At 40.9% G+C, this 17,341-nt stretch overlaps 1 protein-coding gene across 1 annotated transcript; it reads left to right on the top strand.

Annotated features, from left to right (window-relative positions):
• The first annotated feature begins 3,957 nt into the window (after window positions 1-3,957).
• On the top strand, window positions 3,958-15,859 carry sltm (SAFB-like, transcription modulator). The gene is made up of 20 exons (XM_079339415.1): window positions 3,958-4,115; window positions 4,967-5,054; window positions 5,167-5,231; window positions 5,918-5,945; window positions 7,754-8,450; window positions 9,059-9,102; window positions 9,237-9,349; window positions 9,448-9,597; window positions 9,720-9,832; window positions 9,927-10,081; window positions 10,172-10,272; window positions 10,410-10,466; window positions 10,564-10,703; window positions 10,815-10,995; window positions 11,261-11,385; window positions 12,363-12,536; window positions 13,448-13,759; window positions 13,858-14,140; window positions 14,922-15,076; window positions 15,177-15,859. The coding sequence occupies exons 1-20, from the start codon at window positions 3,981-3,983 to the stop codon at window positions 15,286-15,288; spliced, it is 3,228 nt and encodes a 1,075-aa protein (XP_079195541.1). The 5' UTR covers window positions 3,958-3,980; the 3' UTR covers window positions 15,289-15,859.
• The last annotated feature ends 1,482 nt before the right edge of the window (window positions 15,860-17,341 follow it).

Genomic DNA, 17,341 nt, shown 5'->3' with positions numbered 1-17,341 from the left:
CTGAACTCAGAACAGTCTACCTATGTGTTACTGATCCCAGAACAGTCTTTATCTGTGTTACTCAACCCAGAAGAGTCAGTCTTTGTGCCACTGATCCCAGAACAGCACACCTCATTACCATATCTTTTGGGATTGTCCCAAATTAGGTGCCTTCTGGAGGGGTATTCAGACATCTCTAAGTAAGGTCTTTAACACTCAAGTTCCTCTGAGCTTCGAGGTTCTATTTCCGGGTCGTGTCTCTTTTCTGGAAGGCAGGAGTGAGATAAAACTATTACAGTTACTTTTGGTGGCAAGCAAGAAAAACGATTACAAGGAGATGGTTGAGCCCAACTCTACCTTCCATTAAGGATTGGTTTGGAGTAACTCTTGAAATATTTAAAATGGAAAAATTGTCCTATCAATTAAAAATCCAAATGGACAAACGGATCTGGAACATCTGGGTTGTCTTTGTCTGAGAGAGCAGACTTTTTCTGATATCACTGGTACCACTGTCTTTTGATGTGTTTATTTCTATGAATGTCTATTGATGTTTTTCTTTTTGATGGCGGCGGCAGGTGACCCCCCTCACCTGATTTCAGTTCTTAGTTACATGTTGTTTTTCAATTTTCTGTTGTTGATCTGAACTTTAAAACTAAAAAACTGGATGGACACTTGTCACTATCTCTGCTGACATGTTTATTTTGTCCATTCAATATTTGTCCATTCATAATAAAGATATAATTAAAATAAAACAACTACATTTTGTTAGTGTTACTCTTGACTGAATTTGAAGGTTTTTAATAATGTCTCCTTTAAACACTTGCTTTAGTTGATCTTGGCGAATTCTAATTGAGATATATTCTCAGCAAGTAGGCTACAGAAAAATTATTAGCGGCTTAAATAGCATTCTGCAGGCCCCTTTTTCCAAATTAACACTTAAAATTGTCTGATAATGACTTAAGAATATGTCAATTCTTGATTTGATGTGTTCTTCAACACAAAAAGGCACACATTTAGAAGATAAAGTGGCCCTTTTCAGCGTAGCTTTTTAGAAAGCTCTTTTTTTCAACATCGCGTCATTTTACATTGCATGGGAGACTCGCGTTGCGTTTTCTGACTCTGCTTGAGTCGTATTTGTTTATAATAATAATATAATGACCTTAAAGGTTTATATTTTGTTCTGCAAGGCGTCTCTTTAGTGATGAACATTAAGTAAATATTACTTGCCTCTCCTTGAGATTGCAAAGTAATTTCTAGACCACTTTTAAAGAATTATAATTATAATTATGTTGTTTTTTCTGGTCTTTTTCAGATCATATGTGGATGGTGAAGTTGTTTATCATGGCCCCTAAAGGTACAAACAGGTAACTCCAATCAAATGTGTCTGGAAGCTGATAAACACAGTTTCATCTATGTTGGACACTGTTTTTTCTTTTTCTTTTGATTTCTAGTACGAGAATGAAAGCACTGTGACTGAACAGGTGGTTATGTTTCTGTTGTCATAGTTGATCTGATGAATCAATACTGAGAAGATCAACTTATTAAAAACATGAAATGAGTCAGCATGTTTTACTATAAGTTTGGGGCCTAATGTATTGTCTACTTTCTCTGTTTGTCTGCGTCAATTTCTAGGATGTACCATGCATTTTAAGGATTCACTTCATGCTAAAGTTAATGTATTGCAGATGTCATGGTTTGGTTTTGTGTACATTTAATTTCTGAGTTTTGAGTTCTGGTTTATTATTCCTGAGTGTTACCCGTTTTCTCTTGTGTGTTTTCTTAGTTTAGTCTTTAGTGTTTCCTGTTTTCATTTGTAGTTCTGGTTCTCAGTATTGTCTTGATTCCTGTCTGAGTTTCCCTCCAGTGTTGTTTGCCCTCATTGTGTTCACCTGTGTCGTTAGTCTCACCTGTGTCTGATTAGCCCATGTCTATTTAGTCTCCCTCTGCGTTGGTTCATTGTCTTCTGTAGAATGTTGTTTGTCTCCCTCTGCTCCTGTTATTTACCTTGATTTTATTCTTGTAGATTTTCTGTTGGATTTTGATGAACTTTGTTTTGGACACTTTTTGTGAGTAGTTTTGTTGCCTTTCTGTGTATTAAATAATTAAGTGTTTTCTGCACTTGGGTTCTCCACCGTGTTTTTCAACACCCACTGTCACAGAATCGACTAAATGGACCCAGAGGAAACTTTTGAATCTGTGGACCCTTTTTCAAAAATACTTCATTTTCGAAATTGTTTTCGTTTGGCCAGGAGTACTGCTGGGATAGAGCAGTCTCCATGGACTGCCACCCGCCTGGCCATTTTCTGGTATAGTCATTGGGGCCAAAGAAAAAGAAGTGGCCGCCATGGCTCCCGTTTTCCCGCCGCCCCAGTGACTCTGCCCTTGTGCTCCCCAGAGCCTCAGTCCAGTCTCTACCCAGGCCTCTGCCTCAGAGCCCCTGCCTCCTGTTCCTGCAGAGTGCCGTCTGCCACCAGTTCCGGCAGAGCACTGACTGCTTCCTGTTCCTGTTAGTGCAGAGTGTCGTCTGCACCGAGTTCCATTGGAGCGCGGATTGGATCATGTTCCTCTTCCTGCAGAGCGCTGTCTGCCACCAGTTCCTGTTCTGGCTGAGGACTTTCTGTCCCCTGTTCCTGGGTCTGCTGAGCTGTGTCTGTGTTCCTAGCTTGCTGAGCGGCTTTAACTCCCTGTTTTGGATTGCAAGGTTCATCCTGTTTCTCCGTCAGCGGTCCGGCCGACTACTGACGTCCCCTCTGTGGTCCGGCCAACTCCTGACGACGTCTCCTTGGCGGTTCAGCTGACTCCTGACGTCCCCTCGGCGGTCCGGCCTACCTGAAGTCCCCTCGACGGACCACCTGTCTCCTGTTTCTCTGTGGGAGATTCTGCCGGCTCCTGTTTCCTGGTTGGAGGTCCTGCCCACTCTCTTGTCTCCGTGGAAGACTCTGCCAATTCCAGGGTCTCAGCCGACTCCCATTCCCTAGCTGGATGTCTTGCCCACTCTTGTGTCTCTGTGTTTTTTTTAAAGGAAGACTGCTAACACAGCCATAGAGAGGAAGATGGGAGAATAGGACAGAACAGAGCAGAACATTAAAGATCAAAAGGCATAGGATTGAAAAACTAATGTTGCAGTTTCTTAAAGTATGTAGAACACACGTTTGTGTTAGTAAAAAAAAAATTGTATGAAGAATGTGAAGCTGGTGTGGTAATTGAAGGATTTGGAGTTGACTAGATAAAGAGCTTGAATGTGTTTACGATGAACAAGGGAAGCAACAAAAACAGTATGAAGCACTGTTTACATGTCAATCAATCTTTATCTTTAAAGATAAATTGATTGAGCTCAAGACACTTGAAACCAAGCTGGTAAAAATACATTACCTGCAACATTTAGAAAAGTTACAGTGGCAAGGAAAACATTTGTTTGAGCAGGCAGAAACCTCAAGCAGAACCAAGTTGGCTCTAACATATGAGCTTGAGGAAAGTCTGCAAGCTGCTTTGGAATATACACTGTAAGCACTTTGATGCACATGTGTAAGTACTTTGATGAAAAGCTTTTTGAAAAGATAAACTTACCACAGAACACAAAGAAAGCCTCTTGATCTTTCAGGCTAAGCACTCAAAACAATCAATATACCTTTATAGCGGAAACCATTTAACTACCTCCATGTGCAACTGTATTGGATAGCTACTATTGAGGAAAGGGAGACAACACCCTACCAGAAAACACCATATGATGCATACAATGCACCCTGTATTCACTTACAAAAATAATGGCTTCACTATATATTTTTGAATTAAATGAAAAGCGTTTACAGGGTGAATGGTGGTAAACTTTTATGGGAAACAGACGTTATTATTGGTAATTTATTGATTTCTTCACTGGCTCCCCCGCAACATCAGATGGCGTTGCAGCATTTAATGCGTTGAATGGCAACATTTCAAGGCAACGAAGAAGAAGAAGATAATAAACCGTGTGCGCGCGCACGTCCCAGTTATCTTGAGATAAAATGGCGACGGGTGCCATTTCCATCGAGTCCAAGAACATCTCAGAATTAAGAGTTGTTGATCTAAAATCTGAGCTCAAACGAAGGTGTTTGGACACCACCGGCGTAAAGAGCGTCCTGATTTCAAGATTGAGACAGGTAACCAATCAACCGATCCAAAACTCTTTGTTGTGCAGATTAGCTCAGGCTAACGTTAGCCGATGGCTGTGACATGCACGAGCTGAACAAGCTAAACGGTGGCAAAACAAATGATGCGGCCACAGACTCTCAGGTTTGTTAGTGTGTTAAAGCAGCCAAAGTAAGCTGGTAGTTTCTAAAGTCGAAAAAGGTCAGATGTTGTTGACTGAACTTTACGTTAATGAGTATTGGACTGTAACCTGCTGTGAGTAATGACGCTATCTGTTGACATCTAGTGTGATTAATCTTCACTGTTAACTGCTTGTAAGATCAGGTTAATACATGTTTCATTGATTATTTTGAGGGTCTTTTCAGGAGTCAAATCTGATGACACATAGTCTTTATTATAAGGATCGCCCCGTTCTATCGGTCTTCTATCAAGCTTCACCTGGGATAGTGCAGTAATATTCGTAAATCCCATGCTCATGTGTGCATGTAAACATTGATGAGCAATTTATCTAATTAACGCTCATTTACATTTTTTTCCTGTACAGAAACCCAGTAATAAATCTGCTATAATAAATGCTTTAATGCAGTACATTGGAAAATTGTTGTTCAGTATACTGCATCTGTCCGTGCCAAATAAACCAAAAACACACAAGTCTCCAAAGCAATACATTGTTTTTAGACATGTATTTAGTTATAAATATTAAAGAACTCTCTTATAAATGATTGAGCTGGGTTATCATGGCACATTTTGTTTGTGATTCTGACCCTAGTGTTTCTTTATTTTCATTTAAAAACGCAGCTTGTTGTATTGCCCTCTTATAGATATGAGTCTGACTCTCGTACATTAACTCATCTGATTTAAGGCCATTGAGGATGAAGATGGTGACCCAGAAAACATTCAAACTCGGTCTTCACCAGACACATCAACCCGTAAAGGTGGAAGAGCTAAAGGTAACGTTTTCTTTGAGTGAAATGCTAAAAATAGGGGACTTAGCAGGTCAGTCAATAATGATCCTTTTAAAATAAAATCAAAAAATTAATTCCTTATTTTTTCAACTTTAAGGGAAAAGGGTGGATTCAGATGCAGACATCCAAGGGGAGGAAGATGTGTTTTCCAAGGTGACTGAGGTAAAGCTGGCTTATATATTTATATATTTTAAGGTATATCAGTGTATTTTCAAACTAGATATGGGGGAGATATTGTTACTATCGATGTCACCTATTTCTCATCTCACCATCTGTCCCTCTTCACCCTGCTTCTTCGCTCTTCCTCTCTGAGCCAAACTCAAAAAACTAATGTATAACAAAACACAGTTGTTTATTTTTTTATACAGAAAATGTGTTTACTATTGTTTATTTCATTGAATTTAAGCGATGTATATACTTTTTGATAATACTTTTTAATTTCAAATACAGGTATTTTTATATGTACATGTTGACATTGTGCAACTGACTTAATAAAAGACATATCGAGTATCACCATTTAGCTAAATGATATCGAGATATGAGGCGTGCTCCACATAGCCTAGACTGAGGCGTATGCATCATTTAATCAAGCGTTTCCATGATCATCGTCATGAAGTGAGTTTGTTTGCAAAGTTACACAATTTTAAAAGTTTGGTGGCCAGGGGACGCCATGGAGTTTTTATTGATTTGGAAAAAAAGAACTGTCAGCTAAGTGCAGAAACAAAACATAACAATTGAACCTAAACTTAATATGCCTGGAAGTTACGTCAGTCAATCTTTTGTATATTTTGTTTCTGTGCATATGGCTTTGACCTGCTGGCAGCTCATTTGATCGTTTTCTATTCCAGGAAACTGAAGACAATGAATCAGAAAAAGGTATGTATACTGGGCCACTAGTGTCCAGTGTTTACAATATGTTTTTGTCGTTTTGTTTTGTTTTTACGTTGGTTTATTTTTTTTACAGCTAACACATAAGGTAGTTTGATACCCTACAGCTAGTTGTAACGAGGGATGTAACTATTCACTCATCTAACGATACGATTCACGATACTGGGTTCACTTTACGTTTCTTTCACGATGTAGGTTACAAAATGAGACTGAAGAAAAATTATGACTAAAAAGGATTCCTTTCATTTTTAATGAAAACACTGATGCACCTCATAATCTCTTGGCTCTTAAACTGGTTTGGGCGAGCGGGGCTACAAACCTGCTTGTTGGTATGGTTTGTTCTCCTCTGCTGCCATGGTAACGCCTGCTTATTACAACCAACCACCTCTGCTCTACAGCTGCTGACGCTCACCATATTACTGACAGGGTCCAAAATTAACTTTTTGAATGACCGGCCAAGGTGGCGGGTAGATGAAAAAATTCACCGGCCAAACATGTTTTTTACCGGCCGAGATAAAAAAAAATGATGTCACATACACATCTGTTACACAACAGGACTGTGAGAGGACGTTCTTATCATTATGTTAGCTGCAGACAGGGTGAGAGTGAACGGAGAAAATCCACCGTTTGACGGGTCACGTGTCGTATGGATCACTGCAGTATCTAAGTCACAATGTGCTAAGGGGGAGAATCAAGGATATGCTAAACAAAGACATGTCTGAAGAAAGACTCGTTTTTGGTGCACACAAATCACTGGACATGGGATTCTGATTTTCAAAAATCCTTGGATGATAACCAAATATTTTAAGGAAAGTTCTATTTGCTTCTCTGGATTTCTGTTGCCTCTGGCACCCATCGCTCCATGTTCATCAGGGAAACAAAGAGTGAAGACTGCCAAACCATCAGACAATTTATTTTGTCCGTTGAATTGGAAAGAGCAACATCTAACAGAACTTCAGGATGGTTTTGCTTCCCTGTTGAAATTCGCTTGACAACAGTTGTGGACAGACTCTTGCGCTGTGCTGGTCTAACCACTTTATCACAGAAAAAGGGAATCATATCACAGGTCTCAGGTGAAAGAGCCTGTGATTGACGTTTGGATTTGGGAAGCTCAAAGACAGCAGGACTCCTCAAAACTAATTATGGAAATGCAGTGGCCTTGTGGCAAAGAGCCACTCTATCCAAAGCGCAACACGTCTCTGCCAGCTCTCTGCAACCCTAGCATGATGTGTGAAGTAAAGAGATCTGCCAGAGATTGGCAAGGACAAGCTTTTGAGGACACGCTCTTGTGACCAAGGGCGGTCACTTTTTTTTCTCCTGTGCATTTATGTGCGGTTGACTGGACAAATAACAGCAAGTCGGATTTCATGATGAGTACTGTTCTGACTTCTGCCAATGAAGATGTTGGTTTTTCAAGAAATACGGGATAATGATTATTTCCTAAATCTCAGAGGACACTGAGCAGCTGAGGACTGAATGGAAAACACAAGGAGGAAGTGATCAGTGATCGTTGTTGAAACTTTACCATCTGAAGAACTGCCACCCATTGCAGGAAGAATCAGGAGTTGCACGCCCAATATGATTTATACCTCAAGAGCTATAACATGTTTCAGGAGAAGAAGAGCACCGACTCATCCTGCCGTTTCACTGAAGATTGTGTGTTTGTGTCTTCCTGTGGTGTCAACGCCCTTGATGACCATTAACACTAAATGTGCTTTCTATTCTACTTTATAGGTCAAGCCATGTCAATGTTAAAAGTTGTGTTTTGCCATGTTTATCCTTATTAAATCCCTCAGATGTAACTGATACAGATGATGGTACTCGTGATAATTCTAAGCCTGCACCCTGTGAGGACAGCCTTTCTCAGCCTGAGCCTGAGGCTGAGGTTGTGGCAGAGGATGAGCCAGAGGATGAACCAGAGCCTGAGCCTGTGGCGGCTGACGTGGCTGAGGCCGACTCAGAGCCTGAGCCAGAGGTGAATGCTGAGACCGAGCCAGAGGTCGATGCAGATGCTGATCCGGAGGGGGATGAGGATGCTGACCCAGAGATGGATGGGGAGGCTGAGCCGGAGGGGGACACCGAGCCAGAGAACGAGCTGGCTGAGATGGATGCTGAAGCCATGAGCTCCTCTAAAGACGCTGAGGACGATCACCTCTCCGTCTCCATCCAAAACGAAGATGCCATCACCCTAGATGTTGATGGTGACGACCTCCTGGAAACAGGTAAACATGTGAAACTTCCAGATCCAGATGCCGAGAAGGGCACTGATGAGCCAGAGGTCTCTGGTGAGACGGGCCCCGATGATGATGATGATGACCTGAAGGGGGAAGAGACGGAGGGCCACAAAGATGGTAAGAGGGATGATGGATCCAGGGGCGAGTCCTTGAAGAAAGATGGCAGAGAGGCCTTGAAGAAAGCTGAAACGGGAGATAAAGAAAAGGATTCTGGGAAGAAAGGCCTCTCCACTACTGGGGCATCAGGTCAAGCAAAGAGGTTTGTCTTTCTATGTCAGTTCTTTGATACTACTACAAAGTCCAGCTCACTAAGAACCAGCATTGTGGGTAGCCTCAAGATTTTTTTTTTGCCATAAGGGAAATAATGATGTACCTAATCCTGCCATTTACTACTTTGAATTGTTTTTTTGAAGTTGGTTAAATTGTGAAATTAACCAGGAGCTGAGAAAACACCTCTTACTTTGTTACTTTGGCCTGTCCAGCAATTTAAGCCTTTTCCAGTCTCTATCAAGGCATTGTAAAAGAGCAGTAGTACCCCAGATGGCAGTTTTTTTTTTTTTTCCTTTTTGGCCAAAGTGTTCGCTATGAAGCGGAACAAACCTCTGAAGATTTCATTGGTCCAGGGAATAAATTGGCTGACAACTTGACCCATCTCACCACTGGAAAAGCAATGAAGCCTTTGAGACATTGGTTCAGATCTGCGCCCTGCCGTCAGGAGTTTTTCTTTCTTTCTTTCTTTCTTTCTTTCCTTTTTTTTGCTGACATTTTTTTTTTTAATTCCATTTAATGTAATCCTGTCACTTAGCACACAGGTTTTTATTTACCTGCACTTATTTCCCGTCTTTTGTTGCAACACTTTCTTTGTAGCTCTTCAAGAGACAGAGATGGAAAACCTGCAAAAGATGATATGGGTAAGAACTAATGTGTCTAAATGTTAGAAATAAAAAAACCCCACAGGGAATCTGTCTTTATTTTATTCAGCTTGCTTCATTATGTTGTGTTCCCACTGGCTGTTAAATGCAATCTGGAAAATGGTCCTCATCAGGAGTCGTCAACAGTAGCAGCAACAGCAGCTCTTCTCGTAACATATGGGTGAGCGGCTTGTCTTCAAACACCAAAGCAGCTGATCTCAAGAACCTGTTTGGAAAATACGGCAAGGTAAATCAGATTTTTTTTAAAGGGATTAATTAGGACATATCATGGTGTATTTAAGTTCTGTTACCTTACAGTGTTGAATATGTTTTGTTTCCCGACAGGTTTTAAGCGCTAAGGTTGTGACGAATGCTCGCAGTCCAGGTTCAAAGTGTTATGGCCTGGTGACGATGTCCTCCAGTACGGAGGTGACTCGGTGTGTCAGCCACCTGGACTGCACGGAGCTCCATGGACAGCAGATCTTTGTGGAAAGGGTAAGTATTGTTGCAGATGTCAAGTCATTATAGTTCTAGATTTAAGAACTAGAAGATTTTTGTAAGTGTTTTTGCTTTTTTCAAATCGCTGCTCTTTTTTTTTTTTTTTTTTTTTTTTTCAGGCCAAAAACGATCCTTTCAAAAAAGACAGCGCAAAAAATGAAGCAGAGGACACCGCGAGCTCCAGCAAATCCAGCGACAAGCGCAGCGCCACAGGGATAAAGTTGACTAACAAGTGAGTGACGGAGATGGTTGAAATTTGGAACCCTTTGCGGATTGGAAGAAAAAAAACCCATTAACTTTCTTCTTCTTTCTTCTTTTTTGTGTAGAGCACAAATGTCTTCCAAAAAAGAAGAAAAGAAATTGGATAAACTCTCCGACAAAGATTTATCCAAGAAGCAGGACGCCAAAAGTGGGAAATCTGATTCCGTTTCATCTAACTCAGGACCAGATTCTTCGAAGAAAGAGGACAGAAAGCATCCGAGTAGGTTTTTACTCTTTGTCTCATTACTAGATTTGGAGGATCGATTTATACTTCATCAATTTAAAATGTATGTTTTAAATTTTCCTCCAGGGACAAAGAGCCCAGGCAAGATGATGATGACCCATCCAGCTAAAGGAGATCCCAACTTTGGCAAAATGAGACCATTTAGAAGAGGAAGGTATTTTGATAAAGTAAGACCCCCAAGTTGTATTTGCTGTTTTTTTTTTTGTTTGTTTTTTTTTAAATGATCATTTTAAAGCACAAGTTAAATGTTTTTATTTGAGCGTTAAATTAGAGTTAAATTCTATACCTTGTTTTTGTTTTTCAGCCTTTTGTCAACATGAACATTCAAAGGAGGCCAAAATGGTTGATTCCTCCAGAAGAGGTACACAGACTGATACGACAGACCTCTTAAGTATTTGCTCTTAACATTTTTCACCTGTGAGCTTTATTTTGAAATGAGTTGTTGTTTCCACAACCAGTTTGAGATGATGAAAGAGAGACAGCGGCCTTTCATCAACAAAGGGGAAGACATCTTGCCTTTTGAGAAGATGAAGGAGCAGAGGATGCGTGAACGGATGGCACGAGCAGAGCGTGTACGCCGAGGCGTAGAGTTGCGCAGGTAGTTTTCAACTTCACACTCACTTTGCACAGCTACCTTTATACTGGTTTTGTTGCCCTTAAAGTTTGATGCCAAGGGATTATTTTTTTTTTCTTTCTTTTTTGTCCCCAGGCGTCGTGAAATTGCTGAGCGTGAACGTCGGGAGCGTGAACGTATTCGACTTTTGCGGGAGCGCGAAGAACGGGAGAATCTTCTTCGTGAACGTCAGAGACTGGAGATGGAAAGACAAAAACTGGAAAGAGAGCGCTTAGAGAGGGAACGACTTGAGAGAGAGAGAATTCGCATCGAGCAGGTATAGTTGAGCACAAAGTCAAATACACATGATCTTAGGTAAACTCGTTTCTGCCCTCAGGTCTTCATGATTTATAGTTGTTACTAGGATACATGTGTGGCGGGTTGACAGAAAACAATAGAGAAATGAGAGTTTTAAAAAAAAAGTTATTTGTAGCTCCAAAGCTCCCTACTTAGTCACAAGTAATTACAAAATGAAAGTTTTACAATTTTCTATTCCCCAAGAAATTATACTAATTAGTGCTTCGCATTATTGCCTCTTTCAGGAACGGCGTAAAGAGGCAGAGCGTATGGCCCGTGAACGCGAGGAGCTGCGGCGGCAGCAGGAGCAGCTCCGGTGTGAGCAAGAAAAGAGAAACAACCTCAAACGAGGCCGGGAAGTGGACCATGGGTATATACACTGTTTTAGTAGTTTGACAGAGGTCCAATTATGGCCAGACTCATCAGAGGGGGTGAGGGAGACATGCATTGTAACGTCTGTCCCTAATAGCAATGATTGCTTTATCAATAACAAGCTGCCTCCTCACAAGGTCAGCTGCTGTGACAGAGGAAATGTGAATGAAACTTCAGAGCAGGAGTTGGTTGTTTCAGTACTCTTTAAAAAAAAAAAAAAAAAAAAAAAAAAAAAAAGATTTTTACTGCTGATGATGAAGCAAAGGGAATTCTGCATGGCTAAGAAGTTTACTCGATCAAAGATCTCTTGAAGTCCACATGATTATTAAAGAGATTCTATATCTGTTGAAACATGAATCTGTGGTAAAATTGGGTCATACACTGTACGTAATAGAAATGTGAAATACATTTTTAAGGTGGTGCCTTCTTGACCGAGAAAAGTCAGAAAGCGTCTTTTTGGCTCTTGTGGATGAAAGACGACAACTCAAAGAATGCACACACTGACTGCAGGCAACTCCTGCTGTAGCTGCAGTGCTCTATTTACAGTCTGTACGGCTGTTTCCTCTACTGATTTCCGAGATTTCTTCTAGAAGGAATTGGCATCTTAGAAATTCCTGGCAGAAAAAAGACCCTGTGTCTGTGTCCATAGGCAAACAGTGACTGCACTGACAACACCAGTCTGGGCCGGCTCTTTGTCCTCACAGCCGCTGTGAGCCAGTCTCACAGATGACTGCAGTAGATCTTGATTGTGCACCAATTTATAAATAAACCTTGAAGCAGTGAATAGTTTGAAACAAAAATCAATTCTGACTTGATCGTGACCCCGAATCGAACCGTAAAGACACCCAAAGATTCCCCCAGCCCTATGTATCAGTGTTGATTTACATTTAGAACATTTTGTAATACCTACCAAAAGATGTTTGCTGGTCGTGTTGCTATCTGAGCTGATGATTCGTGATGTTTTTGATGTTTCAGTCGGAGAGACGAACCTTATTGGAACAGCAACAAGAAGATGCAGCCAGAGTCTGATGTCCGTTTAAACCAAGGTTCAAACTTCAACCGGCAGCAGAACCGCTTTTCAAACTTCAATCCTAGAGAGAGAGGTCGCTTTCCAGAGGCCGCCACAGAGCAGACCAACACATACGACAGGTAACAACTGTTTCATTATTATAGGGGCCCTATTCATGTTAAAGCGAGAGGAGCACATATGAGCAAATTACTTTAGTTTCAGGGGTCTGGATGGTCTATGGTAATTTTTTTTTTTTTTTTTTTTTTTTTTTTTTTTTTTCCCCCCCCCAAGGCTCCTTTGCTTTTCATGTCTCGCACATGTTTTGCCTCTGCCTGCTAATCTGTTTTTAAATTGTTCAAAATTAAAATCAAGGATTTTGTTAAATGTGCAGAATTTACCTGTCGATCTAAATGAAACTGAAATATTTGGGCCATAGAACCTTATTTTTGTCATTATTCATGAAAAAGTCACTGTCACCGTCTCAATATCTGCATGAGCAATTGAAAAGAGCAGAGCCTTTCTTTATCTTATCGGTAATATCCACATTAGGAAGTTTAAATGTGCTGTGAAAAAAGGTGCATAATTGATAGTTTTGAAAAAGCCTTTTGTTGGGTAAGCAGTAACACAATCTATTTAATAATGATTTTTTTTAAATTAACTTCACATTTAAAGTGTCTCAATTTCCCAGAAGACTCGGTGCGTGGGACTCAGTCAATAGTTGCACCAAGTGGTATGTTGCAGATTGCAAAAGACAAACTGCTCCCTCTCCAAGCATGTAAGACTGAAATGTGTGGGGGGAAAAAAAGAACCTGTAGTTTGTTTTTGGCTGCCCTGTAACCTACGATCTCCTCTGAGAGCGCTCCCTCTGTAGTGATGGAGAGCCTGCTCTGAAGTAACCAAAAAGACAGTTTACAGGCTCATCCAGAAAACAAAGATTTAGGGAAGTTTACGTTGTATTATTTTTTTTGGTCAGCACTCAGTGTGGATGTTTTAAAAAAAAAATTTAATTTATTTTTTGTCATCGTTAATAATCCTATTTTTGATTGTTTAGACGTAGCCGGTTTGACGGTGAGCCAGAGGTGAAGAAGAGCCGCCCTGCTCCACACAGAGAGGGCTCTGGCTTTGATCGATTCCCAAAGAACTTTGATACGGTCCGCAGAGCTGAGCCACCACCTCCAGCACGCACAGAACTCCGGGACACTGACCGCAGGGAAAGAGACGAGAGACGACTTGTGCCCATGCATGATCGCCAAATGGGAGCCAGAGCTACGATGCCCGGAATGTCGCATAACCGCTCACCCAGGGACGGCAGGCACGGATGGAAGAATGATGGTGGGATAAACGCAAACAAGGGAGATCTACGGTAAAAAGCATTGAGATTTTGAAGAAGCACTGTCAGTAGACTGTTTTCCCCCCTTTTTTTTAAATTGACTATTTTTTATTTGAACCTTTCTTGGACAGAGGTCCCATGCGCATACGTGCAGATCGACCAGGCAGGGATGGTCCAGGCCCCTCACTCAGTCGAGGTCCATCACTCAGAGGAGGCTCCTCACTCCGGGGAGGCTCTTCACTCCGGGGAGGCTCTTCACTCAGGGGAGGCTCCTCACTCAGGGGAGGCTCCTCACTCAGGGGAGGCTCCTCACTCAGGGGAGGCTCCTCACTCAGAGGAGGCTCCTCTAGCGGTCGTGGAAGGAGCAGCTTTAATGACAGAGATGGAGGAAGGTCCATGGTGATGAGTGATCAGGTCCGTTTGACTTCTGATTGAGAGTTTGCTTGTCCCCAAGACACGCGTCTAGTTTACAAAACGAATTGATGTCAACTAGCCAACTAAAGCACAAGTTAGCAAGCAGTTGGGACAGCTTTTATTGAGAACCGGAGGGGCAGGGGTGGTTGCAAACTAAGGCTGTCAAAGACTATTCAAAATGTGTGTGTGTGTGTATATATATAAGCTAATTAAAAGAACATTCGGATGTGGAAATTAATATTCAGGAGAAAATGTATCACTTGGACAAATGCCATCATATCCCCACAGTCGAGCTTACTACAGGTACATGAGCTCTTTAAACCCTTTAAAGTGACCACAGAAGCCTTCTACTTCCTTTACAACACATTCAGAGCTTGAACATGCAAATGCCAAATGAACCACCTGCGGTGACAGATGAAGAAAATCATCCCGGCGGTATAGCTAGAAGAAGTAATGTATGATGCTGGACAAAGCAAGGTTTCTGCATCTGCATTTCTATCGCCTTGTTCATTTAACAGAGGGACAAAAATGGGAGGTGCAGGTGGCTGTACTGGTGGAGATTATACTGGCAGTGCACAATAGCAGTGACACTGTGCTGGGTTCAACAAAAGCAGCAGTTTGAAGATGCCCTTTGAGGCTGTGGATGTATTTGAGGCACATAACTGATGGTTATACACTTTCGATATGCAAGGCTAAGAGAAATGGTGTGTAAAATGATCAATACATTACTACAATTCATGTAAGACTGGCTCCTGACTCTAAACTTCTTGTGTCTCTGCAGCCCTTCAGCTCCGGTCGACAGGTGGTGGTAGAACGTCACAGCAGGGAGCAGGGGCTGAGGAAGGAGTGGCACAGTGGGTCGAGCTCCCAGAGTGGGGGCTATCCTGAGAATCGCAGAATGGGAGACACCAGGAGCAGCATGATGGCTCCTTCCAGGTATAGAACATTTAAAAATCTATAACATCTGAAAAGTTTTAAGTGTTGTTCTGAGCTCTCTTAACCCCCCCCCCCCCCCGACTTGTTTCTCTTTCTGCAGTCATTCATCGTCAGGGTTGAACCGTATTGTACAGATCACCAACAACTCCATTCCCAGCAGTGGCAACGTGGGTGGATTTAAGCCCTACAAAGGAACACCACGGCAGTACTAACTGACATTAAATCCTGCCACTTTAAAGCACCTGAAAATATAAAGACTTTTCTGAACTTATTTTTAGAATATCAACAGTTTTAGGTGGTACGTTTTTATTTTGTATAGATGTGTTGATCTCTGTAGGTTTTCCTGACGGTTCTGCTGTTACATTCAAACAACCTCCTGCACATGTTTTATTTCTCTTCAGCAAGATGGTGTACAGCTCTGTCTTTGTAACAATATGATTTCATTTGATGTAACCAACGTCTCCTCTTATTGAGTGTTGTATGCATTTTTTTTTTTTTTTTTAATAGCCGGGTATCACGCTTGGTTTCCTTGTGTAATATGTTTTCTATTACTCGGTGTAAAGGATCATCACTTGGTTTGATGTTTCTCTGCGAGGAAGTGGTTGACGCAGGACTCCGTTTGTATTTGAAAGTCATACTTTGTTTTGTTGTTGTATTTTGTAACAACTAGTTGAACTTCCTTAAAAACAAGTCAAACTGAAGCCTGCATTGTAGCAAAATACCTACCATTGACTATTTGTGGGATTTAAATAAATTTTGACTTTCAAGTTCGTTACTGCAGGACATTCGAGGTGGTTTCAGGTCTTAAAGGCGTGTTTTTTTTTTACTTAGTATTTTTTTCCTCCCAATTCTTTAAAAAATGGATCAGTTGGACCTGTTAGTCTACTGGAGGCTGTTGTTTGGTTAGTTCTGCTGAGGTAATTTTCAAAATCAATTTACCCTCTTATTAAAGCACAGAAGTCAAAAGCAAAAGGTTTCAAGAGTGTTCAACTGAACTTTGTTTCTGCTGGGTAAGGCATCACCAGACACTTCCATCTTGCTTTCATTCAGGTTTTTTATTTGTTTTATTTTGACAGTATTTTGTCTCTTAGGCTGCAATGTGTGTACTGAATCTTTAACGCTATAATTCATACACCTGTCAGATTTTGTGGATAAAGTTGTTTTTTTTTTCTTCAGAGAATGGTGAAAAGCAGAACAACTTAGTAAAGCAGCCTAGCTTTTGTATTATAAATAAACATTTATTTCCAGTGTTGACATACCATATACATTAGTTAAATACAAATGAACTAATCAGAGGCGCAACAGAAAGTTTGTGGGTTCTATCTCCCTAGCCCCATGCAGTCACATGTCTGTGTCCCTGGGCAATACACTGAAACTTCGATAACTCCTGCTGCTCTGTCAGCGGTGTGCGGATGCGTATGTATGAATGGGTTAAATAAAATGGGGCTGACACTTCACAGTGGGGCCTCTACCATCAGTGTGGTAATGTAGTGTAAAAAGTGCTTTGAGTCCATTTTATCACCATTACCGCCACAGGCCAAGTGTGTTAGAGTTGCATGATCTTTTTCTTAAAGGCAAACTATTTTCAAAACTAAACTCATATTTGAAATTTAAAATTGTAAGTCATAGATGAACCTGATCAAACTAAATGGATAATGTCTGAAAAAGCTCATAACAAATGACAACAACGCACTTATTAATCTTAGACTTTTATTATCCTGGTATTTCTAATCAGGTTGAATGTCCCTCGTCTATAAGGCATTTTGTTATTATATATATATCACCACATACATTATGTGACTAATGTGAAAGGCTACATACATTATTTGGTCATTTATGTAAATAGATGAACATTGAAACAACACAAATGAGTAACCTCCCATATTCACAAACGCCATAGTTTTGCTTGTATGTTGTATGTGAAATATAAACATAATGGGCCGTACAAGATAATACAATAATTTCGGGAATTGATCAAATTTAAGTCCACTCTACATGCACCACAAAGTAAAATCTGGGAGTCTTGATATTTTGCATGAAAGAAAATGTCTCCCTTCAGATTGTGCAGCAGTCTGGATGTGTATCTCGCACAAAAAGAATTTCCCTCCTGTGCTACATAGATGACAACTCTCGAGCCTTACGGAGGAGCCTTTCTTGCCTGTTTTGGTGTAAAAGTTTGAGCATATTTGAAAGATGTGCAGTTAAAAGATGGAATCTGGAAAAATAACCTGAATTAGGGGTGCACCTACACCTTTTTTTTGCTGA

Source organism: Symphodus melops, assembly GCF_947650265.1.
Source record: "Symphodus melops genome assembly, chromosome: 3".
Classification (NCBI taxonomy): domain Eukaryota; kingdom Metazoa; phylum Chordata; class Actinopteri; order Labriformes; family Labridae; genus Symphodus; species Symphodus melops.
This window is presented reverse-complemented; position numbering and strand designations above follow the sequence as displayed.